Raw genomic sequence first — 25851 nt, 5'->3', positions numbered from 1 at the left:
GGCACTGTTCATTCCTAGAAGAAAAATGCATCAATAAAACAAGAAATACTTCAGTTAAGTGATAATAGACCAGGTGCTACAGTTTGGAAAGTAATTACCTGTGGATACCAGAAGATTACAGCTGAAAAGAACTAGATACCTTTTCTGTTATTACCAACAAAGAGAAGACACTACCTGGCCTCAATTTAACAGCTGGAATTACATGAGTAAATGTAATAAAAAATACTCCTCTATTCTGAAAATTGCACTTAACAGCTGCCTATTTGTTCAACTGAAGCTCAAATTCCCATTGTTTTACAGCATGGAAATGAAAATAGCACATATGATGAAAATATAATGTACGTATATAACTATCATGGCATATGATATAGCATAATATTATATATTATAAATCATGTGTGAGTGTGTGTATATATATATACACACACACATAATAATAGTAATGTTAGCATTATGAAGCATTAGTGTTGAACCTACCAGTTTTTCTGTCTGTTAACAGAGGAACAGGAAAAGAATAACTGAGTTGCTCCCATTTTCCTCAACTTTGGAAACAGTAGTCAATATTTTTAAAATTTTATTTTATTCTAAACCCAAGGTGGTATTCACAAGGCAGAATACAGAGCCATCAGTGATGATGCATTTTGATTTGAATGGAGATGTCATAAGCTGAATGTTCCCCCAGCAAAGAGGCTGGGCAAGGTCTCTCTCTGCACTTGGACTGACAGCAGGCCCAGGAAACAACTGATGATCCTGTGCCAGCTGCCTACTGGTGTTACTGAAGTTGTTAACTGTGCTTTTATTGAAATGATGAACTGCTTCATATTCAGCACGTCTGGAGGAGCAGTTCACCACCAGGTGGCAGATACCACAACTTGAATTCCAAATGCTAGAGAGACCAAACAGCAGCACTGATTCAGAAAAACCCCATCTGTTGCACATGTATTTTAGAAAAGTAAACAAGATGCTCGCTCTTCTTCTTTGACCAAGTCCAAAGATGTTCTGCATGAACCCTACTATGCTCCAAGTTACAGACTAATTATAGTTGATTACAGTGTTATAATACATTTTAATTCCCAGATGAATTCTTGTTAAGAAAAAAAAAAAGCCTTTTTGGTTCACTACAGACCTTCCTAGTGTAAGAGTAAATGTCTCATCCAACACTTGCTTATTTATACCTGTATCATTCTGTAGGCTAAACTCTACATAGGACATTTGATTTCTTACCAATTTCAAACATACTGGTTCAGAATAGTGAGATAAAATTGGTCCCTGAGAGCATTCATGGATAGAATGAAGGGCAGAAAATGAAAATATTACCAAGGTGCTTAATTCACTCTACTAAAGCTACTCAGTCCTCCCTGTAAAAAAGCATTACAAGCAATTTCCAAATGCTGGTCCTTCCTTTGTTATCTGTTCATCTCAGATCAGTACCACAAGTTTGTATAATTTGTCTAAAATGTTAGATTGCAAATGCTCTGAGGCAGTAACCAGTTTTTGTCCCTGTATTTGCAGAGGATTTAGCATGCCGGAACCCTGACAGAGCACTGAATCAAATAGTAATAGGTCATTATCACTGTAAGTCAAGGTGGTTTACAGGCAGTTTAAAAAACTTTGAGAAGCAAGTATTTGAGCAGGAAAAAAGTGGGAGCTGAGGGACAACCATGAAGCAAATGCACTCTTAATAAGTGTATTGACTCCCAACAGTGCTAACATTTCACAAAGTCTGTGGTATAAATGAACCTGAACTTTGAAGATTTGTTTCTAGTATTTTTTTTAAGGCAAACATATTTTCATTATTTTTGTAAGCTTTGTCAGTACAAACTTGCATTTTTTCCCTACCAGTATCCCATCAAAAAATAAGAAAACAATGGCTTTTCAATTATCTTCTACATGGACTTGGAGCTGCTGATGCCAAGACCTATTCAAGTTATACTTTGTGTTTTATAAGTGTTAATAGTACTTGCTTTACTGTGTAAGTGCAATGTAAAAGCAAGAAAATTTCTTTGTATTTTACTGATATATCTGCCTCAGGAAGTTTTTGAAAATTAAAACATGGAACTTATCACTGGACTTTAGATTAGGCATAACATACTCCAATCTTAAATCTTAAACTGTTACCTGAACTGCATTAACTCTGTTCCAGCTTCATTTAGCATATGGCCCAGGTGTGGATATAGAGAAATACTATTACACCACTTAAAAAATACTATTTTAAAGAAAATTTGAAACATACCCTCATTGTGTTTGTTCAAGTATATTTGCTGTATTAGGACCACAAATTATCAAATGAACATAAAACCAACACAATTAAAGAAACAAACCACTGCAATTTAATAGCAACAATCTCACTTTACAAGATAGCAATGATGGAAACTTTGCAAAGGAATGTGAAAAAAAGAATGTAATTAAAAATGACAGATTTAAGACAACAGAAAACTGGAAATTAAATAGCACAATAATTCTAGTATGCGGAAATTTTATTCAGAATGTTTACTTATGCAGCATTCTGATTAATAAGTGACACTGTATTACCAGCACTTACTGACATCTGATAAATACTATGCCCTTAAAGTTGTATTTTTCTGTTCAGACCTTGCACAACCTGACAATAAGTAACCCAGAGCCCAAAATCAATTCACAGGTGGTCATTACAAAATTCATAAACAGAACAGGAAAGGACCTGCCACATACACAATGAGTAAAATATAATTTAGTGCTAATATGGTGATTTCAATATTCAATGCACTCCACAATATTTTAGATTCCTTTTACAACATATACCACTTTCAAACATGAATCAAAACAAAAGGTGATCTGGCTTTGAGGATGGAAAGGAGCACTGACCTGGGAACTAGGAAATCGGGATTCAACTCCTGGCTAGAGATCAGGTTCCCAGGTAAGACATACAGTAATATGGAAATTACAAGACTCGCTTTCTATGAAAACCTTGAAATTTACTGAAAATAAAGTAATGAATGTGAGTTGGGGCTTATTATTACAAATTAAATAGGAACTATATAGCACTTAAATAACTTTGGAGATTACGTATTAACTTTAGTAAGCATGTCTGCTGCTAATCTGCATAAAATAACTGAATGAACCATGATAATCTGAATGTATACAAAGGATTCCACATGGAAATCACATACTTCCTCTTCTTTGAACCCAATTCATGAAAAAGTGAGAAGAGTGCAGTAAGTGTGAGTACCCACAGAAATCTCAGAAAGAAAACTGGCCCACGGGAAGTGTGACTCCACAGGGAATTTTGGTGATACCAGGATTTCATTTCCAATGTATTCAGTGATACTTAAGCAAGTCATTATGTATTTATCAAGATACAGAGGATGCTTTTCTGAAAAGGGGCTTAAATTTCAGTATTCACTTAAGCTCATGAGAACTGCAAAAGAAAGTAAGTCACATGAGCATAAATATGCACAGGAAAAATGAAATCAAAGTATCTTTCTTTTAAAATACCATAAAATAATGTGATAACCATGAACAGAGAAAATAAATTCACTAAGATACTTTTTGCAGTTTATTTTCAATTATAATTTTTGGATAACCAAGCAGCTCTGTATGGAAAAAGCACAGAAGAGTAATTCTGGCACTTTTGGATAGTACATTTGTGTTTTCCTCAAATTTTTCTAGACACATTCAGTCCACTTGCTCGGTCGATAGTCCATTTTATATGAGCATGATCAGCTCATGGGATTCCAGAGGAAACTAACAATATATACAGTCAATGGAACTATCTTCTTGGCTACTCTGGGCCCTTTAAAATGTCTTCTAAGTCTATCCTGGCTAAACAGAATCCACAATATACATGATAGCTATAGAATACACTGTATTGAAATGAAAAATGCTTAGCACAAAATGGGACTCTTGGCATGCAGCTTAAAATAAAAGGTCTAAGTTCAGAAGTTTATAAAATCTCAAATGGGGTCAATTAAAAGGACTTAGCAAAAGAAGGGACTGTTCATTGTTACTGTAAAAAAGGCACTTTGAGAAAATGGTACCAGAATTGGAGGAATCTTAGTCGACACAAAGTTCAGTTTGGTTTCATAAAAAGGCTTCAATGCTAAGGGATGCTACTCAAGTTTCCTGCAGTTGTACATTAAAATAAATTGCTGAGTAGTTCATAATAAAGGACATAATATGTTTACAACCAACTTGTAAAATTAAGAAAAGCATAGTATAAGCAAAATATTACTAAAAGCAGCAATGCATAGCCTTTCATTGAGATAATGCACAATTTTGGACACCATGTGTCAAACTCCTGTTTTTAAGATACTTTCAGTAGCATTATCAACATAAAATTGGCCTACAAAACAAAAGCTTTACCAGCTCCCATTCATAAGGAGATTGAGGTCATAAACCAACCAAAACAATTTGTCAGTATTTTCAACATCCTGGATGACCAATATCAAGTATATGGAATAACAATCACACTCTTTGTTCAGCTATCTCACTGGAGGCAGCTGTTAAATCAGAGGAATGATTTTAATTCTTTTCTAACATTTACACAGTAATGCATTTAAGTTTTTCAAATGTTGCTCACCACAGTTTGTTTTTCTCTTTCTCTCCACAATATAAAAAAAAGAAAAAGAAGAAAAAAAGAAAAAAATATCAAGCACTTCCACAGAAAGGATATTTGGCAATTTTATACTCCACTGTAGGGTGGATTTTCACAATAGCTCATTTTAGATTGAAAGTCATTAGTGGTCTTTCCTCTCGTTTCTGCCAAGGACTCTTCTTATCTTCACCTTGGTCATCTTCCTCATCCTCCTCATCTTCATCATCATCATCTTGAATGGATGTTCCATGTTCAGGACTAGTTAATGGCTCTGGTTTGGTATCCACAGTTCTGGTTTCCTCCTGCAGGCTGGGCAGCTGCACACCACTTCTCTTACTGGTGCCTTCTAGGAGGCATCGGAGAGCATTGTCCTCAGGGCTACAAACTGCTGTTCCACACTCGCTGCCACTTTGGTCCATATCATCCAAGTACACAAGCTGTGTGTAAGCTGTGCTATCTGAAACCTTCCGCTCTCTCTGCTGGTGCTCCTGCACGGGAGGGTGACTCTGTGGCGCAGACAGATGATCTCCTCTTCCCTTTCGGGCAGATTTCGGTTCGTTCATGTCAACACCAGAGTCCAAACTGGCATCGTTACTCCCGTTCCTACCAGCTCTTTGGAGATCAATGTATGAATGTCTGACGTGAGCATTTGAACGCCCATCCAGAGAAACAAACCATGCTCGAGGATGAGGCAATGGCTTTCCACCTCCTAATTCCATCAAAGCCTTTTCTGTAAGAAGCTGCACTTCGCTATTCATCTGAGCCAGGGATGCATCGTTAAGAGAGGCAGGAATGGAAATAGATTCAGACATGGAAGCATTTTGCTGACTCCACTCAGCTGCACCTGCATCTTGCAAATGTTGCTGAGATATTGCTTGGGATGCCAACTGCTGGGGCTGCAGCTGCTGGGCAGGGTGTGGGAAAAGCCGTGCGTGAGGGTTAGGAAGCTCAGCCTGAAGTCTTTCTATATCAATCTGCTGGTCAGCTGGGACAACCAGGGGCTGGCTAACAAAAGGGTGTTCTCCAGGCAGCTTCATGTAATGACCTGGGATGACCAGTGCAGGCAAAACCTTTCTGTAAACACTGTCGTTGACTTGGTCGACAGAATTGCAGCAGATTAACTGACCTGGTCGAGGGAAAGACGCAGGTCTTTCAAGGTGATCAACTGAACGAGACATCATACAATCAGTAGGTCTGCAGTCCAGCAGCTCTTTTTCAGGGGCTGAAGGTGTGGGGTATATTTGTTCCTGAATATTGTATTTACTGCCAGTAGCAATATGGTTCATAGATACTTGAATTTCTCTCTCTTGCTTTTCAAATAAAGGCTGAGACAGCATAGCATTGTAACTTCTCCTATACTCATCTTTGATAGGGGACTCATAGCCTTCCGCTGTTTCTGTAGATTTTCTTGTCTTTAGAGGAAAACTATCTGCTGACTTGTGGTAGTCTTTTCTTAGAGACCCACTGGGAGTCAGGTCATCCAAGGAAATTCTGCTCTTGTCTTTCTCCTTGTCAGAGAGCAGTTCCTCTCGGGAGCTAAACTCCTGGGAAGTACTGAAGGAGTGTTTGAGCATAGGTGTATGCATATCTGCTTCTCCAGTAGGTGATACCATCTCCATGTGGACAGCACTGATTAATTCCTTTGCCCCTGAGTTTTCAGTGTGTCCATTGCTAGCAACGGACAGTCCACCTGGAAATTCTGACTCGCGACGTGAAAATATTAAATTTATATGGGACATTGAGGTTGCTTGATCCTTCTTAGAAGTGTCCAGTGCTGTTGAAAGCTGTAGTTTCTTATGATGTTGACGTGGTCTTAGACATTTTCTTCTATAAAAGGCAGTAACAAAAGAAGTTAGAAATTTATGAATGCTGTACACAGAAACAAGAGAAACAAGTGTGTCTTAACAGAAGATTTTTAAGCAGTGATTAGTATTAGGGGAATTGAACTTTTATTACATAATCTAAAAATTAAAAGCTTATCCCAGCAGCGAAGATAAAATTAAAGAATAACTAATGTCATTTGGGAAATATCTCAAGTACCAATTACAAACTGTAGTAAATGTCTAGAGAAGGCAAGTATAAAATCACTCATTAGTACGCATTTGCTGATAATTTAACATTCATTTTACTACAACACCGACAGATCATTTTCAAATGCGTAAAGGTACAGAGATCTTGAATCTATGCCCATGTTTGATAGGAAATTACATAGAAAACATAGGTACAGATGTGTGTGGTTCACTCGACTACCATCCTCCCAAAGGCAGAGATTTATATGCTGCATGTAACCAGGAACACAGGAAATTTGATCTCACTGTTTCTTTCTTTTAAGTGTCTGCTTGCCTTTTTTCCCCGCAAAGGAAAAATGTTTCAATACATAAGTTTTTCATTTCATAAACACAAAAAAGCTTGTATTTTCAACAAGAACTAAGTAACCAGGATGGTGACTCTTACCTGCAATAATACAAAAGCAGACACAGCAAGACTAGAAGTATGAGAGCCATCCCTCCTAAAATTGCCAAAAGAAACATTGTGTGATAGCTGGTAATGTCGTGTGTTACAACGGGACCTGGAAGGCCAGAAAAGAGAATTTAGACCTGTACCAATCTGCAAATAGGAAGAGGAACAACGGTTGAACAAGGAGAGGGACACTTTCCCTTATTATGAGGGTGTTAAGCAAGTGCTGCTCATAGCCCTGGTGCCTACTGAACAGACCATCTCTGGAGAAGGGAGCAAGCTGTGGAGAAAGCATGTGCTGGTTTTCATGACTGCAAGTCCAAGTAGCTCATTCTGTGGAAAAGCAGTTAGTTTCAATGGGAGCATGCTGTATCAGTGAATACTGCTTTCCAGGTCCTAATGCTGACACCGTGTGCCAAAAAGCTCTTGCCACTGGAGAAAATCCATCTCAGCATCTCCCAGCACTGTAATGCACAAAGCAACACTGTTGCCAACAGCTGCTCTGCTCATCTGTGGCTCTTCACACCAAACAGTACAGACAGTGTGTACAGGACTCACTGGAAGATGTGTTGGTGCTCTGAAGTCTAGATCAAGCCAAGCCAAGCAGACCTTCTGTAGCTTTAATTAAAGGCCACTAGTGAAACAGTGTTGTAACTCCAGGTTTAAATAATGCTTAGTAAATGTTCTAACACACAAAGGAATGCACACATGTGGACATCTGTTCACAATTATGCATGTGTGACCCAGTTGGTTTGTAAAATCCTTATGATTTTGAAATAAAGACCCAAATGTTCATCTGCAGGCAAGGAGGTACAGCACCAGCTGGCAGACTAACATGCATGTACTGTGAAGGACAACAAACTTGGCCAACTTAGAGGGTCTAGGTCAAAAAGCTTGCAAAACCTCATTTGTGGATCTTGAGTGGTCTGTAGAGCCACTGCTAGGAAAACAAAGATAATTTTTGTCCATTTTTGAGATTAGAAATCAAATAGATTCAATAAGGAGATAAAATATGCAAAAATTCATTAACTTATTAAAATATTGCATTTGGGAAATCGAAATATTTATACATTCTGTCCCACCACTACCATTACATAATTTTACAATTGCTTTAGGAAATTAAGGAAAAAGAAGACAAGATGAATCACTTGAATTTTTCATGAAAATGTTGTTTTCATTGCAACAAAGTTTTAGGAACTCAGATCTAGCCCTAGAAGGAAGAAAAAGTAAAACACAAGTAGAAACTCTGCCATACAAGTTAAATCACAAGGACAAATAAGCATTCCCTTGTTAAGAGTTACAGGCCTTGTAATCTCAGAATTACAAGCACGATTCCATGACTATTGTAACTTCCTTGCAATCTGGGGCAGAGATGTACTGGGAAATGTTTGGCTCAGAGCAGTTGCTTTTTCTTCAAGAACAATTATTTTGTAAAATTCCATTAAATTTATGATGAAAGCTTATTCAGATCTGCACCCACCTCTAAAATTCTGTTCAGCAATGAATCAGCTGAATATTCCAGCATTTAATATCTATCATTTAATAGAACCTCAAATAAAAAGCTCACATACTATGAAACAACTTAATGATACATATGAGGAGACTTTAAAATCTGTCCTTATGTAAGAGTTTGATTTTGTTGGTTATATTTAGTTTATTGAGCTTGCACAGCCAAGGCAAGCATGTTTTCATTTCTACCGGATTAGGTTGTTATCTGGAAAGCCTAATAAAATCTGTAAGGAGTCCTGGGTTGGATTTTTTTTTTTTTATTGATTGATTGACTGATTGGCTCATTTATACACAGAGGTATTCCAGATTATTGGTGACTGAAGAGCTTCTACCAAGAAATCTGAGGCAGACGTAGACAGAAAGAAGGAAGCAAAAGCTGCTTTGCAGCATTAATAAAGCTGCAAAGCACATATAATTAATACCTCTTTCAAAGCCATTTTTTACAGTTATGCGAAAAAGTTTGCAGATGGAAACCAATCAGCTCTGTACTAATGCCACTGTAAAATACCTCCTGGAACTTCTAGGCTAAGTTATTCACAGTGTAAATTAATCAGTCACCAAGAGGATGCAAAACACAACTCAGGGCAAAATGGGCATCTTCAGTGCAAAAGGAAAAAAGTGTCAATCCATCCATCTATCCATAAGTGTCTAACCCAGGATAATGCTGGTTTTGGGCAAATTCATATCTCTGTGAGTTTCTGTTCAGAAACTTCACAGCACCTGTTCTACCTGCTGGAACACCAACATACTGATGCTATGACTCCCATTGTTTTCTAGTAATGGCTCTACCAGGCAGTGGTGACACAAATGCATCAAAGCAGGAGCACTTTGAAATGTTCCCCATTCAGATATTTTGAGAGTTGCCCCACACAATCCTGAAAAGATTTAACCCTTTACTTTCAGATTTCTGTTTTCTAATAATCCATTATTGATCAAGCTGTGGCATCTTAGATGAGGTCATTCTGAAAAACATAAACATTATATATAAATAAATAATTACCCAGTGCTGTAAATATCAGTAAAATTCAATTCCATCTTACCTGGGACAGTAGGTGACATAGCTGCAACCCAGTAGCCCAGCTGAGGTGCAATGTAAGTCCAAGTCAACTGATTTCCTTCTTGTTGTACAATGCCCAAACTACTCTTCAGCCATGTCCCTGTAAATGCAGAAGTTGTAGGAAGATGTTACAGATATTCACACATTGCTCTGCAAACAAGAGGAAAATCAAGCAGTAACAAACCTATCCATGTGCGCTGGGGCCTGTGTGTGTTGCTGTGAAGTGGGAAGTTGTGCCTTCTGGTCACTGGCATTTGAGAGCACCCATGGCTTTCTCAGAAGCAAAAAACCCCAAACCCAAAACCTTTAAGATTAAATAAAACTAGTAAATCTTCAAAACCTGTCAAAAGAAAACATTTATTGTCATACTGGGTTCCCCTGTTTTGAAGATGGATATTCCTGAAGCTGATTATATGCAGATAGCCCACTTAAAAAATATAGTTAAGAGACATCTCTCTGACCACACTTGATATCTACACACCACCTTTCTATCAGCCCTGGCTGTCAACTTCTAGAAGACAGAGGAAAATGTTTCCTCAAAATGGCTTTCCTATACAGAAAGCAAGCTTAGTTACTGCCAATGAGCAGAATTACATTGCATCATCACTGTGATTAACTCCATTAATCATTCAGTATCTGTATAATACCCCCAGGAATACTGTTTGGTAACAGTTAATGAGTTTTTTAAAACATGTTTCTCAAAGGAAACAAAATTAATTTTTTTTTAGAATTATAAACTGATAATTCCAAAATAAATAAGATTAACAATTTTAAAGCAATGTGTTTAAATTCACATAACCCTTGAGTAGTCCAGATTGGCAATCTGCACAAGTTGAGAATTCATCTACTTCATGAAGATTACTTTTATTCCAAGAGTTGGGTTATGAAGACCTTCACAACTGAACCAGCTGAATGCCTTATTGTAATTCATTAATATCCCTTATTCTGGGACTGTCACCTTAGTTTCTGATGTAATAAATACCCAGAATGGGTTTTAGACTGCTCCTGTATTCATCCTCTTTGAACAAACCACAGAACTGCTGGCCTCAACATGAAGGGCAATCACTGAGAGGCCAGGCCCTGGTGCCAGAGCTTGGCCTCCTTAAGGCCTCATGTATTTTGACGGCCACTACCAGGATGCTGCTCTGTGTACACAGAAGGGACAAACCCCTCTGCATTTCTGTAGTGCAGTTCTCTATTTCTGTGCTGAAGGGGGAGGAATGCTGTGTTTCCCTTACCCAGCTTCAAACGCTCGCTTGAAAGGCAAGCTGCATTGTGTACTTGTGATTCCCCTTCCTTTAAATAAGTCTCCTACTTGTAATTCCCAAAATGGTGCTTTTCATTAGATGTCACTTAGGATTAAGGAACAGCATTTTAATGGATGACAGTCATCTGAACACTCAGTAGTAAGTACAGAACACACAGAAGAGGTGCTGCGGCTGGGTTTGTTGTTTTTATAATACATTAAAGATCCTGATGATTGCTTCTCTATTCCTTAGATTATCCACCTCTGCAAACCGTCCACAAGAATGGCTTTTTTATTTCCTCCCTATTACTGATTTTTCCTATGTAAGACCACTGTCTTAGGCTAATAATAAATCCAACTGAATACAGTGAAAGGTTTAGAAGAATACATGATTGAGAGGGTTTCTAGACCTAGATGACTACTACTGCCAGATGCCAATTGTATTTGCAACCAAACTGAATTTGTTCAGGGAAAAGGAATTACTGATGTAATTATCAGTTTTTCAAGTATAATTTCCAGTCTGTAGATGGTAGCAATAATCTCTTATTTCATAAAGAAAGCCATGCAAGACAAGTAATTTTAATTTACAGTACTAAAAGGACCAAAATCTGTGTACACAGATTTGAATATATGGCATGTATTACTGTAACAGAACATCTTTATGTAGTCATTCATTTACCTCTCTTAGGGAAACATTTTCAGGAAAAATAGAATGGAATTGTCCACAGTTACAGGGAGTTTCTGGAAAATCTACGAAAAGTAGATTCATTTTTCTCTATTAACATGGCCACTAACCCTTCAGATTCTCTATCCATGCACTTACAGGGAAGAAGTCATACTAATAGCCCTGAAGGTGAAAAATAGCCTTTAAGGTCACAAATTGCTTTTATCTTGTCTCTAAAATGCCATTTGGTTAAAAAACTCTGTAATCTTTAACCTTGTAATTTTTCTTTTTCTGCAAGGTCTGGACGATGAGAATACATACCAATTATTGAACTACACAACAATGTGAAATAAAACTTTAACAGAGATATAAAGTGCTGATAAAAAATAAAAGGATGGACCAGGGTGATGAATACATAAAAGTTTCCCATATTTTTCTTATAACTTCCAAGCCCTTTAAATTCACAAGCAGAGTGCAGACATGTACGTAATTAGGTGAAGTTCAGCACCTTCCATGTCTATTTCTACAGCTGCCTCCTGGAGCAGAAGCTGTTACTGATCCTCTCACTAGGGGGAACTTGTGTCCAGCATGCCTTACCCACAGGACGCTGCCTCCCGAAAAGCCTGATAATGCAGCCATCAAGAAGCTCAGGGGCCAAACCAGCAGCAGCTCAGGTCACTCATATTTTAGCAACAAGAATCCCTTATTTGCAATGGAAGCAAAGAAGAGTCTACTGCATAAGCCTCAGACAGGTTTCACACTTGTCTGCTGCTCACTTAGTTCACCTGTTCATAGTAACCACTGGACTTACTCCAGGCAATATGGTGCTCTGCATAAATTAAGGAAAAATGTAATTCTGTCTCTCTGTTATGGATAGTTAAGACATTTCAAATGCATAAAAGATATATCCAAAATTGGTCATCTTTAAACAAAAGATATGCAGCTTTTGTTGACCATACCCAACAAATTGGTGTATTATGACAGAAAATAGTAACTTCTAAATGGCACCACCCAAAGTTCCTTCACCAGGGTGACGCCAAGTGTGGGTTTCTGTGAACCATGAGTACACAATCTCATCATCAGCCCTTTTTTAATACTTTCATTGTCCAACACTTTGGTGCTAAATTTGCCTCAAAAAGTTTCACCATCTCTTACCAGTAGTTCACTAATAAAACAGAGCATCCTCCTACATCTTGGGATGAAGAAAGCAAAGAACTCCATCCTCTACAGCAGCAGCCAGCAGCAACAAAACAGGTTTGAGTGGAAACAGCTGAAAACACAAAGTCCTGTACTGTTTCTTTTGTGAACAAATAGCTGAAAGCCAACCTGGTGTTACTGGAGGGAACTGATATACCTCCAGTATTCTGCAAATCCATCAGCATTTCCAGGTCTCTCATATTTCATTCTTTATAGGTTCTGATTTCCTGGTTGCTTTTCAAGTATCATTAAACAAGCAGTGCTCTTGCAGCTCCTTACATGCAATGCCTTACTGTAATGACTAATGTTGGACCTTCTATTGAGCAAAACCCAATTGCTTGGTAGTGACTGGCTGTGCTCCTACATTTCACACTGTCTTACGTGACCAAGAGTTCATTGCTGTGCAGCCTTGAGAACAAATTCCCTATCCTGCCTCAGATTCCTCCTTGGAGTGGAAAACAAGATGATTTCCTGTTCTTAAAATGAAGCTAATGACCCTCTGTGTCCTCACACACTCGCTGCTGTTAGCAAAGGAGGGGCAGTCAGTAAAGATCTTTGTCCATTTTTCTATCAATTCCTATGCAGTAGCCTGCAAATGGAAGAAGAGCAAGCACCATTCATTCTTTCTGTGTTGTCAGGATTACAATTGCAGAACTAAGCAGAAGCATTTAGAAGGGAAAAGAGGTCTTACATCCCTGTATGCTGTGTTCTAGTAATTTAAATTGTTATTTTCTGATTATCCTGTAACATCTACTTCTTCCTTCCACCCAAATCAGCAAAATCAATGAGCTTCACTTCTTATTAATATTTACACATGATTTGTAATAATTGTTAAGTAACAAGAAATATAGGATTATTAAAAAAAACCTGAAACCAGTAAAAAGAGCTGGATGTAATGGAAGTGATCATTTTTGTTCAAGACTGTCATTCCAAAGAAAACTTGTCTATGCCTCTTTGGAGCAGAAACAGCAAGCTCAGTGTAGTTTGTAAGCACTGCATGATTTGGGCCAATTCACCATTAATTCTTAAAGACTGGCTGGTGCTTCATGGAAAACTTCTATATATAGAGACATTCTTGCTTATAGATCATTTTTACATTTCTCTTCCTGTTTTTCCTCTCTTACTGCTCAGTGGAGCCAACATGCTGATCCAAGATTCAAGTCAGGGGAGCTGTCTTCTGGCAGCAGGGGGAGAGCCTACATGCTTAATGCTTTTCTCACCAAAATTATACTGCCTGTTACTGACTTTTTGGAATAAATGATGTAATTTAACAAATTTATTCTTCATTCTTTCTTAAAAAGCTTTTGAAGCATCACTTGTTCATATATGGAACTCAAAAGCAAGGTAAGAGAACACATCAAAATATGTAAAAATCAGAGTACTTTAAAGATACAAAAATCAAAAAACTATCAGATAAGGAAAGCTGATGTCCATCTGACTGCAAAAATACCAGAGACGTTCAAGACTTCAGCAGAGCAGGAGAGATAAATTCTGCTAGAGAGAAGCATCTTAATACTTCACAGTAACTTTGATTGTAATGAACACACTCATTTATCTCAGGCAGCTTTTCGAACTTGCCAATGGAGGCCAGAGGGATCCTCCACTGAACAAATTTAACAAAAAATGGCTTGCAATTATGAATAAATCTAACAAAAAATGGTTTTCACATTAAATCCCGATTTCAAGATACATTCAGCATTAAACAACAACTTTTTGTAATTTAATTTGGTTTAGTTTGTAATCAGACTGAAAAATGGCACTTTCAGCAAGGAGTGCACAGGTGGACAGCTACTGCAGAGAAGCCACTGAAGAACAGTTATTCTAGACTATCCCCCAGCACAATCAGGTCACTGCAGGTATGGCTGGTTTGCCCAGAAAAGAGATGTCCTGTTGTCTTCAAAGACATCAACTATTTGATGTGACAGCTTGCTGGAACCAGGCAGCAAGAATGGATACATGATGCCTCTGAGTAAGACATTGCTTCCATATTTTAAAGCTAGGCTTTATTATTTTAAATTGATCTGTAGTGAAATCCAGGGAATTGTCCCTCTGGCTTCCATGTGTGACTGTGCATGCTGACAATCCCACGCTGCTCCAGCTCAAGCAAATGGCAAACTTCCCACTGGCCTTGATGAGGCAGGAGTGCCCCACAGCACCATCTGCTCTAGGGAGAGATGCATGGCACTCTTGCTACAGCCAAGGAGGAGGAGGACAACCTCCCCTCCTGTGATCTGCCTGCAAGGGACGTTCTCTTGCTGGCACCCCAGCACAGAGCTTGGCTCTCTGGGAGGATGTATAATGCTGCTTGCTTCAGGTTTAACATCCCAAGCTGACCATTTCAGAGCCTTCCAGATCACCACTGCTGCAGGGACTTCTGCCGATACTGACTGTGCTTTCTTTCTGTCACTGACCAAAACAGTTCTAGTAAATGACTGTCAGATGGGTGTGCTGCAGCCAGCAGGTTCCCCCAAGGACAGTCATAAAGCCTAAATATTGCTTGTGTTTAATATATGATAGCTATGGTGCTTTATTTCCATAAATTATTTTAAATGTAAGCTTTTGGTAAGAAAATTCTTCCACTGATCAAACACTGTTTGCTTTTAATTTTGTTTCTTTTCACTGGCAATAGCATCATCTAATTCCAGTCAAGCAGGGAACCAAAACCGGTTATTTACAACACTAATTATTTCCATCTAAGAGGTTTGACAAATAAGAGTATTTGAGAGAGCAAATAAGACAAATTTGAGACAAATTGAGAGCAAATTTGACAAATAAGAGGTAAGAGAGTAAATGAAACATAATCCCATATAATATTATTTTTTTTTCAATCACAAGATGAGCTTCCCTGGACAAAAGCACTTTGGAAAGAAAAGAAAGGTACTTTTAACTGTACTGCTTAATAGCATAGATGTTTTAAATAAATATTCCTTAATGAGAAGTGCTTTTCTTTCAGCATGGATCTCTTGTGCTGTCTACGATGTCTCTTAAGATTGCCCTGCTTAGGCAGAGATTCACAGTTAAACAGAGATACATGTGTCAAAAGTAATGAGGCAGGTTGTTACCAGACAGCATAGGACAGCAAAGGGTATTCAAAACATACTAAAAGTGCTTATAAAAGTAATTGATTTAGACACTGCAAACGGCAGCATTATTAGAAAGAGTTAATCAAGAGCAAGTTTGTAAAAAGGACTTCCTAAAGCATGTTATGACATACATAAATTGTAGCTTTTCATTCTACCAGTTTAAAGCTGCTTATCAGATTTCTTCTTCCAACTGAAAATCACCTCTAATCTGCATCAGGAGGGGAAGTTTTACTAGAGATGGATGGGATTTCTTGTTTTGATTTTGTTCCTTTTCTAAAAAGCTAAAAGCTTGAAATGGAAGTTAAAAATTCCTTCCTGAATATTGCTGGAGCTTACTCTCCTCCTCACCTTCCCCCAAATACACATGGGTTTAAAAATTCATAGTATTCAAGTTAATATTACAATTTTGTTTTCAGGGTTGCTAGGCAACATCAAAAAATAAACGTCCCTGCTCTGAGAGCCCAACACCCTCATTATTCTTCCACTCTTACAGAATTTGTTACACAACCCTTCCAGGGCTAAATCCTGCTCCTGTTTTATCATCATTATTTCGTTAACTAAAAAGGAGATGCTTTTACCATTCTTGAATATTTTAGCAAGGAAATCAAGTAGTTCCATTTATTGTTTGTGCCTGAGAAACTCTGTGGGTTTTTCCATCTCTTCTCAATTTTTCCCCTTAAATCACCTGTCAAGTGCTTAACAAAAGAAAAAAAACAGTTTTCATTATTTAATAATCTTAATTATATCTGGGCAGAAGGCAGGGCACATTGTACACAGACCTGCTCACACTGCTTTGGTCCCCTTGGAGTATTTCCTTCCAGAATGCCAGAACAGACATGACTTATGAAAATTACTTCCATACGTAATTACTGGTTAATAACTGTATTTCAAAAGGAACAACTTAGTTGTGCCTGTTGGACCACCATCCCTAATTACTGGTATACATGAAAGATACTGCCTTTAGAATCTGCTTTATCACATTATTAATCCTATTCAGTCAGTTACTGACAAAACTATTACAACATGTAATAAATAAATGCACATGCACAAAATACGGCATGCCTTTTCCTTCATTCAGCCTCACATCACACTCACATTCAGTTTCTATTTTTCAAATTGGAAGTGGAAGGAGAGGCACACTGGGATTTGATCTAACATTGCAAGGCTGCAGAGGGAGCAGTTCCCAGGTTCTCAGCCTCTCCAGCCCCATCCCAGCACTACCCACTCCTGCCTGGATTCCCACCAATCTCCAGGTCTTCTTCAGCTGAGGCAGTTGCATAAGCACGAAGGTGTTTTCTCCGTTTCTGAAGTTTTGATGCCTGCCTCTTCCTACCTTCTCCTGCCATGGCTTCTATAGGTGGAGCTATAGGGCTGTCTACATGACACTACATTATTCAAACCTGCTCCCAGAAGCCAGGGATCTGTTTCCAGTTTTATTTCCTTGACTACATATTCATAGATTATTTGCACAAAGATCACTACATTTTGGCACCAATGTGATTCCTTCAATGGTCTCTTAAGCATCATCTTCATGCTATACCTCATCAGCTCAAACGGTGTACAAGGTGGGCAGAGGACTAAGCAATGCATTCATGCCCTTTCATATGTGTAAGCCACAACATCCATTTTGAAAACACACACTGATAAATAAGCATAACTGTCTCCTATGATTCTCTCCAGAAGAATCCTGAGAGTGAGAACATACCTCAGTGAGCTACATTGTGAAGCATCAGAGGAAGAGCTTCTTTTTCTTTCAATGCTGAGGTCTGTCTAAAACTGAATGGTATCTGCACCTATTATGTAGACACTGTACATGGTAAAAAGCTGTGTTTGGTAGCTGCCATTTCTATGGCAACATACAAATCATGAAATTCTGTGAGAGCAGTCAGTTAAGAACCTGTATTCTTTAGTGTATTTAGTCTTTAAGAATAATTTAAGCTTTCCAGCTGAGATTAAAAAGGAAGTCAAAATCAAATAGACAAGGAATTTTTAAACTACAGATGTAGCTTAACCTTGAACTTCTGTGGTTTTCACCTTTGCAAACCAATCTCCATGTCACCGCTGAATCTGGTCTAGAACCACATGTTCTGGATCTGATTATACTAAGCTCAAACCTTTGTGGGCAAGGAATGTGATTTCCTGAGCACATCCATTTCTCATGCATAGAAAATCCACTAAAAGTCATGGAGAAGTGTATGAAGTCCCAGGCCATGTGTGCAGCTGCATGCACTCCAAAGGCAGACCATCTCTCCAAGGTCAGGGGCACAAATCACACCAGTGTCAGATCAAGTGACGGGTTGTGAATGTTTCTGCTAAATTATTATTTTCTGTCAGTCACACAGAGTTACGAATGTGGTGGCAGTCAGAAATCGATCAAATTCACAACAAAAAGAAATGTTTTATTTTTAAACTAAAAGACAATATTTTATTTGGGTGGATTATCACTGCTACCACCTGGGAAGCTCAAATCCAAGACTTTTATAAATAAATCATCCTGTTTGCAAACAATGCCCAGTAAACTAGACTGGTAGATGTACAGTAATCTGCTTACACTTTCTGCCTGGCAGTAGCTGTTGCTCTCTCTCTATAAACACTAAGAACAAAAAACAAGCATAAGTTCACCTCTATGAAATTGCAGTCAAGTTTAAGTAGGCACCAATACTGCTTACACATAAGTATATCCTTGTGACTTCTTTTGAGCACAGAAAACATTATCTTGATTTTGCTGAGGAAGGAACATCTGCAAATTCTGGTTCTACAAAAATCAATACAAATTTTACCACTGACAGCAGAACATTACCCAGAAAATGAAAGTACCAGACTTTTAAATGCTTTTAGAAATCTATTATGGAATTAATGCAGTCAGAAAGCAGCAACCAAGAAGAGGGGAGTACATAAAGCATTGGTTTTTTATGAAGTCATAAAGAGTTCCCCAAGATACTTTTCTCCATATTCTGCCATCACTTTACATGAACACACAGCTGAAATTTCAGGCACTGGGGAAACAACCCTCTGCAAAGAAGCCAGTAATTTAAAGACAACAAGGTCACATCCAAAATGTACAACCAAGTGCTTGGGGAGAAGGAAAAACAGACACATAGTATTCTGAACTTCATTTACATGTAGTGCACAAGAAATAACATATTTTAAGGAGGATGAACAAAAGGACTAAGGATTAACCCTTCTACTCCAGAGTCCTTTGCCACGCAACTGAAAACAGTGTTGAAAATATTTTCCTATTATTGGATGGAAATAATTAACTAGCACCTGGGTCATATTAATAAATCTCATTTTTATATTATGCACACTGGAATATTTGGTAGAATTTTGAAGTCCCTCATACAGCTCCAAATGTGGATCTAGAGGTCTAGGTGCAACACAGTGCTTTCATATCACACAGAATGAAACAGAGGACTTAAAATGGAGAATGCTGGTCTTAACAGTTTTGCTCCCTGAATCCAATGAAAACCAGACACCTTAACATAAAACATAAACCATTTAAATGGGGGCTGAGGAGAATACAGCTGAGCAAGTGCTGTGTTATTCAGTCCAGCTGGTGGGAGCTGGAGATGACACAGGAGGCAGAAAGTTTCATTTCTACTGGGATATGTGGTATTTCTGACTTAAGAGGACAAGGCTAGAAAGAAGTTTTGAACAGAAATTTGGTGTCCAAGAATATAGAGATTAATTATACTTCTGTAAATCCTACTGACATCAAGGCAAATATACACAGAAGAAGTCATGATCCCAACCATCTGTTTACAGATAAAGAAGAAATTATTTTTTCAGCCCCCTCAGATTTTGAGAAATCCAACACAGCACTTGTTAGGGGAAAAAAACCCAAACCCCAGAAGACGCCACTGAGCACTCCTGATTATAAAAATGAGAATCCCTGTCTCTTTGTTCAAACCTTTTAAGTGCATACCATGAAATAAAACCACTGTCCCACAGTATTGTGAAACACAAGACATGGGCATGTCCACAGCATGCAGTGATTAAGTTGCATTTCAGCATGTAATATCTCTGTAACATCAATGCATCTGTGTTTATTACTGCCAACACTCAGAAATGCTGCAGGAAATGGTGGTGGACCAACACAAGAACAAGGTTACGTGTATTCGCTTACCCTTAAAACACCTCCAGGGTATTGACAGCTGATCTTCACTTTATTAACTATTCACAATGGTATTATTGCTTTAATTTGCTTGCTGTGCACACAAGGCAGTAGGTTTGTTTCATAATGAAAAATCTCATTTGGAACAGTATGAAATAGATGCAGCAGATTGTCTTGTTTTGATGTCAGCCTGTTTTTTCTGGCTGCTTGTTTCATCAGTGTCAGTGGAGCCACTCTCAGCCTTAAGCAGACTATGCTGCTTCTCGTGCTTCTCTCCCAAGGATAGAAAGCATGGCCATGAAAATACAGATTGTTTATGGTAAACATCCTAAAAAGCCATTAGTTATTTCTGGCTGCCGTAAGATGCCTTGTTTTTGTGGAAACTACGAAAATCTCTGCACTTCCAGTCAGATGCCTCTGGGTTCATATTAGTTCATCATGAGCTCAGCAAAATGTATGAGATGCTAAGGATTAAAATATATCTGTAGTATTCCTGTCCTTTAAAAGCGAGAAGTACTTCTGCTTTTTAGAGCAGAAATTGTATTCCATTCAGTAATGATGACAACCTCATGGACCCTAAACAAAAGCAATGGCTTGCACGAACAAGTGCCCACTGCACTGCTAATCCACGAGAGAGAAGTGCTGTAAGAGCCTGGTACGACAGTCACAGTTTTCTGTCTGTGGCATTTACTCACTGTTCAGATAAAAGCATGAACATTTAAGCCATTGGAAATCTATTAAGGAGAGACCAGAACATAACCAGCACTGAAAAAAACAGCCATGAAATGAAAGATAAAATCAGAATAATAAAGCTAGAGGTCCTGTCCTGACAAGGCACAGATCTGGCAGTGCCAATGGGTTACAACAAGTTACCTGCCAGCTAAGGATTCCTCCAGTATGGAGCCATCCCAGTCATTATCCATCCATCTCCCTTCACAGACCAAGCAACACAGGGATGTGGAATGACAGGATGCCACCGTGTTCATGCTACATATGGTTAGTTTGACAGAGCTTAGGGTGTTAAAGTAGCTTGCTCAAGATAGTGTGGCTGCTCTACTTATTAAATTATGCTACTCTATTTTCAGTTGGTTGGGATGTGACCAAAATTCTATTAGAACTGGCATGCTGCAGTCAGGGCTTAAAATGCATCTTTGTTCAACACCTTTGGTTGCACAGAAAGTTGTTTACTTCAGCTGAAGTGTGAGCTGGAGCCTGAGCATATCATCTTCAATACCTTGCTCTCGACAGCTTTGTGAAGCTAAGTGGCCTGACGAAGATGCATTCTGTTTAGAAGTTCTCATGCTTTCTCCTCCCAATAACACAAGTGCTCCAGTAGTTGGTCATGAATCAAGCAAGGCTGGACTTGTCTCAAGATTGGGAGCCTCAAGCCTGCAACACTAATTAACTGCCTATATTGCTCTATACTAATATATATATACTGCACACAACAGGGTAACTAGCTCTTTACATACAAAATTAAAAACTGTATTCCATACTAAGAGAGAGCTTTTGTGGCCTCACTGCAGGGGCATGGAAATTTGGCCATAAGTGAGAAAGCTACATAATCACAATCAGAACCATTTACTTGCAATGAGTAACTAGCAATGAGGCAGGCTGCAGCTCTAGCACAGCTGACAGGAAGTACTGGAGGACTGCTTCTTATAGGGAAAGTAAACTCAATCTTACGTTTTGTTTTGTTTTTTTTTTTAAACAAGAGAAAATAAAACAGTTTCCGTAAGAATTATTCAGTTTCAGGAAAAAAGTAGTGAAATCTATTGCCAGTGTAATTGCCAGAGTTATTATATTGTATTCAAATTTACTCTTCACTAAATTGTACTGCTTTACCCTCTAATACAGGCCACTTCTCACAGAAGATTCATAGGCATGCTGTTTGAAAATACATCCTTTTTTTTTCAGCAAACCGAGGTAGGTAATAATCAAAACCATTTTTTCCCCCTTCACCTCTCTCTTCCTCCCTTCCTCCAACATGCTGCTTTCATGCCTGTTCCTCTACTTGTAGGTGTGATCATCAGCTGGCTCAAAACATTTGTTTGCAGGACAAACTCCCACTGATTGTCTATACAGACACATATTTCTGGCTCCTTTTTGTCTCAGCATCTACCTTTCTCACCTTCATTCTCCTTTTTATTAACAACCATCTGGTACATACTTCAGAAGGCACAGTACAATAACTGAAGGGGGATCACCAAGACAAGACTTAGGCACTCCTTTGCCCTTTAAATTCTGAAGCTGTAAAGAAGGCCAGTACAGTGTACCAGCTAGCAAAAATATGAAGAAAATAAATTTTAAAAAGAGCCTAAAACATGTATTTCTGGGAAAACTCTTCACAATGGCAAACACTATTCAGTAATACAAAAATTTGAGTGCATTGTACAAATTTTATTAATTAGTCATTCTGTCCTTTCAAAATATTTCATTAGTTTTTCTTCTCAAAAATTCATTTAAATAATTTATTGTATTTTCCTGACAGTCTTAGAAAATCTCAAAGTGATTTAAAAAGAAATCAGTACTATATTTCTTATCTGGCAGGCAGGAAACAGAGCCCGAGCCAAGACGAGGACCCAAGGTCAGACAGCTGGCTGCTGGCAAAGATAAGGCAAGTTTCCATTTCTACACACTTCCAATTCAATGCTGTGGTGAATACATCTCTCCTCAGTCTCTGGGTAAAATGCAGTTCTCTCAAGTTTTTAAATAAAATATTTAATAGTTGAAAAACGGTACATTTACAAAACTTTTGGTTAAAACTGGCACACAATGCTAAGTATATTTGCATATATACCATATATTACTTGATCAGTAAAACTCAATTGTCTCTTCTTTTAGATAGAAAACAAAAGCCATCTAGGAAGTCACAATGAGAAGTTACCTACCAAATTTTTGGTCAAACCTCCATGCTGGAACGTGTGCATTGTGTTTCAAGTTGCTGTTTGCTGGCAGAGGCACTGTTACATAGATGGGGCCGTTCACGGGGACGGGGGTCCCGTCGCTGCTGAGGAGGTGGACGCTGACGGCAGTGACTGGGGTGAGGTCATACCTGGTGCTGTTTCCTGACAGGAGAGTGAATGAACACCGTGACTATAGAATGCACAGAATTTTAGGGTCACCTGTGTGCTTCCACACTGCAGTACTGCATCAGTGCAATTCTCAAGAGATGGGAGCAGCAATTTCCTCCCTGCCTTACAGAAGAACTTTATGTCAACCAACCAGCCAGCCAACCAACAACCCTCCCCCTTCCAAAAAGACCAAACTCAAGCCACAAAATTGAAGGAAGATGTACATGGTCTATTTTTCACCTAATTTTGGAAAAACGTGAAGACAAAAAAACTACAGTGTAAAAATCTCCTGCACGTATTTTTTCATGTTAATTCATCTTAAATAAATCTGTATGAGTAACACAGTTTCATGGAAAAAAATATTTTACAAGTCTTTATTGTAACCGCAAATGCCCATATTGTGAACTAACAAACACCAAAATAACAACTGGTAATTCACAAATGATCAGTCACATGTTTAAGAATGCCAAGTTGCATTTCCTTTGGCCTTTCACTGAAAAGAACCATGCTAAATGGATTATTAGCATATACTCCTTATGTTTAAACTGGATGCCAATGAATGTTACTTCATGACAACATACTTCTTAAAAGCATTATAACCCTTCAATGATTTAACCAAATGAACCAATGACAGGGATAAATATCACAGGTATATCTACACACAGGCGAAAAAAATCCGCTTGAGTTTAAAAACCAAGATGTGGAGCTCAAAGCAATGGCAAGTTCAAATTGGAAGAGATGGAGTTCCAGTTTTGCAAGGGGCTTGAGCCCCACAGGCCCGTGCAGCTGCCAAGAGCACCATCCCTGCTGCCTGTGCCGTGCTGGCTCCAGGGCTCTGCAGCCGCTCCTCCTGCCGGCGGTGAGCGAGGGATGCCCGGCTGGCAGGGATGGGTAAGCCTGGAGCCTTGGGCTGCACACTGCCTGTGAGGGCATCTTCAACCCAGCTGTGCTGCCACGTGGCCTTTGGGTATCCTCAGGTATCCTGGTGACAGTGCTCAACAGGATGAGTACATTTCAGGGAATGGTGGCAGAGCATTGAGACCTTTATGATTTCTCATAACTCTGGTTAAATCTCTAGGAATAGCCATTATTAAATTTGGGCTCTCTGAGTAACAGCTCACCAAACAAAGACATCACCAGGAAAGGGGTTGGGAAGTGGTAAAGCAAAGGTGAAAAAAAGGTGACAAAACTTTGCCGAATTTAAAATTCCTTGGCTTTTGTAAGACTGCCAAACTGAAGGAATGGAAAATAACCAGAAGTAATGTTGCACGTGGCTCATTTATGAAAGCATCTAGTCTGATGCACACTTTGCCCAGATTTCCAGGTGGGTGTCACTGTTACACAGCTGATGTGCAAGGGACACACATGCTGCCTTCACTGACTGTGAATGGAGGGGCAGATGCTGACCTTACAGAGGGATTAAAGTATTGAGAAAACAGGTACTGTGAAGGTGGCCATGTAGGAGAGACACAGAGCTAACAGATTTAAAAGAAGGCAAGTAAGCTTTGAAAATTCAGCTGGGGTGTAGGGGAAGGTTGCCAGCCTACCCATGCATCTGTAAATATAGGCTCCAATAATAACCATTATTGTCACCTTAACACTTCAGAAGACAAAACAGTGAGACAGAGGAAGGAACCGGTGAGGGAAAAGTTGTTTATTCCTGATCATTGACTACACTGCCTCTGCCATGCACCTATAACTTCTGTCAGATTGATGTTTGAACCCTGGACTTAGGCCACTATGGTTCTCAGGCTGGTATCAGAGAAATCCCTCTTGCCAAGTACTGTGTCCTGATGACATTCTTGTATATACAAATTCCAAACAAAAAATTGTATAACTTCAGATTTTAGATTCATATAAAGGATTAAGTAATGTTTTATATTTTGCATCTTTCTAGATATTGAAAGTGTTGAATTTTTTTTTTATTACTGTCTTCATATAGTATATATCTGTAAAAATTAGTTTTCAGTCCCAGAAAAAGCATTCGGATGGTGAAACACAATTTTTAATTAAGATGCACTAATACTTTGCTCAGCATTGGACTGAAAAATTTATATTAGAAGATGAAAAAAATCCTGAAATCCACTGACCTCTAGAAAGAAATAATTTTCCAACTTGACACCTTGTATAGTATAATAATACTCATTAAAAAGATAAAATGTTTCTCTTTTTTGTTGTGAAGGCAAATTAAAATCAATGCCTATGAAACTCTTGTATGCTATAAAACTGATAAGCACACACACAGATTAAAAGGGAATGGACTTCAATAAATGTCAGCTTTCATTTATTTCTTGTCATTTTTGACATCTGGTGGCCTGTAAAGAGCTTTAAAAATAATCAGATAAAATTCACTGTCAGTTCAGACATGATGCTTTATAAAGAAACAAGCAGCCACAAAATGCAAGTGGAGTAATGGTTATCAGCCAGCTTGGTCCATTGAGCCTGATGATAGAAAGTTTTATTTGGTTGGGTTAAAAGGACAAGATTTTGTGAAACCATCATCCTGGTCTCTAACTGGTGATTAATATGAACAATAAGTTAACACTTTGCAGGCTTTGCAGTGAAATTCACTACAGAATTTGCAGTGAAATTCTTCAAATTTTTATGTTTGTAACATGCTGATTCATGCAATGAATTTTCACTGCTCTATATTACTAATTACCCAGTTGGGATTTTATGAAAAATGCTGAACTCACAGAGAATAGGTTTTAGCTAAAACTACTATAAAAGCCATTCTGGACAAATACTCCCTAAATGGAGGGACCTCATCAAAATGCTACAGACATGTAAATAAACTGTGGAAGAACAGAGAAGTAATTGCTGGGGAAGGAGAGGAGGAAGAGAGGGAAGAGACAATGTTCTGCAGAATTCCAAAAT

At 38.4% G+C, this 25851-nt stretch overlaps 1 protein-coding gene across 4 annotated transcripts in view; it reads right to left on the bottom strand.

The window, feature by feature from the left end:
- Window positions 1–2307: 2307 nt before the first annotated feature.
- Window positions 2308–25851, bottom strand: part of FAM171A1 (family with sequence similarity 171 member A1) — an 86695-nt gene continuing 63151 nt past the window's right edge. For 3 of the 4 annotated variants that reach the window (XM_002193815.7, XM_030264614.4, XM_072925501.1), the window contains 4 exons: window positions 22792–22968; window positions 9580–9696; window positions 7028–7142; window positions 2308–6400 (listed from right to left, as the gene is read on the bottom strand). In XM_002193815.7, the coding sequence (XP_002193851.5) occupies window positions 4696–6400; window positions 7028–7142; window positions 9580–9696; window positions 22792–22968 (2114 nt within the window). In that variant the 3' untranslated portion in view covers window positions 2308–4695. The remainder of the gene's footprint in view (window positions 6401–7027; window positions 7143–9579; window positions 9697–22791; window positions 22969–25851) is intronic. The other variant, XM_072925500.1, reaches the window with a different exon arrangement.

Source organism: Taeniopygia guttata, chromosome 2 (assembly GCF_048771995.1).
Source record: "Taeniopygia guttata chromosome 2, bTaeGut7.mat, whole genome shotgun sequence".
NCBI lineage: Eukaryota > Metazoa > Chordata > Aves > Passeriformes > Estrildidae > Taeniopygia > Taeniopygia guttata.
The sequence above is the reverse complement of the archived record's forward strand: the minus strand, read 5'-3'. Positions and strand labels throughout refer to the sequence as shown.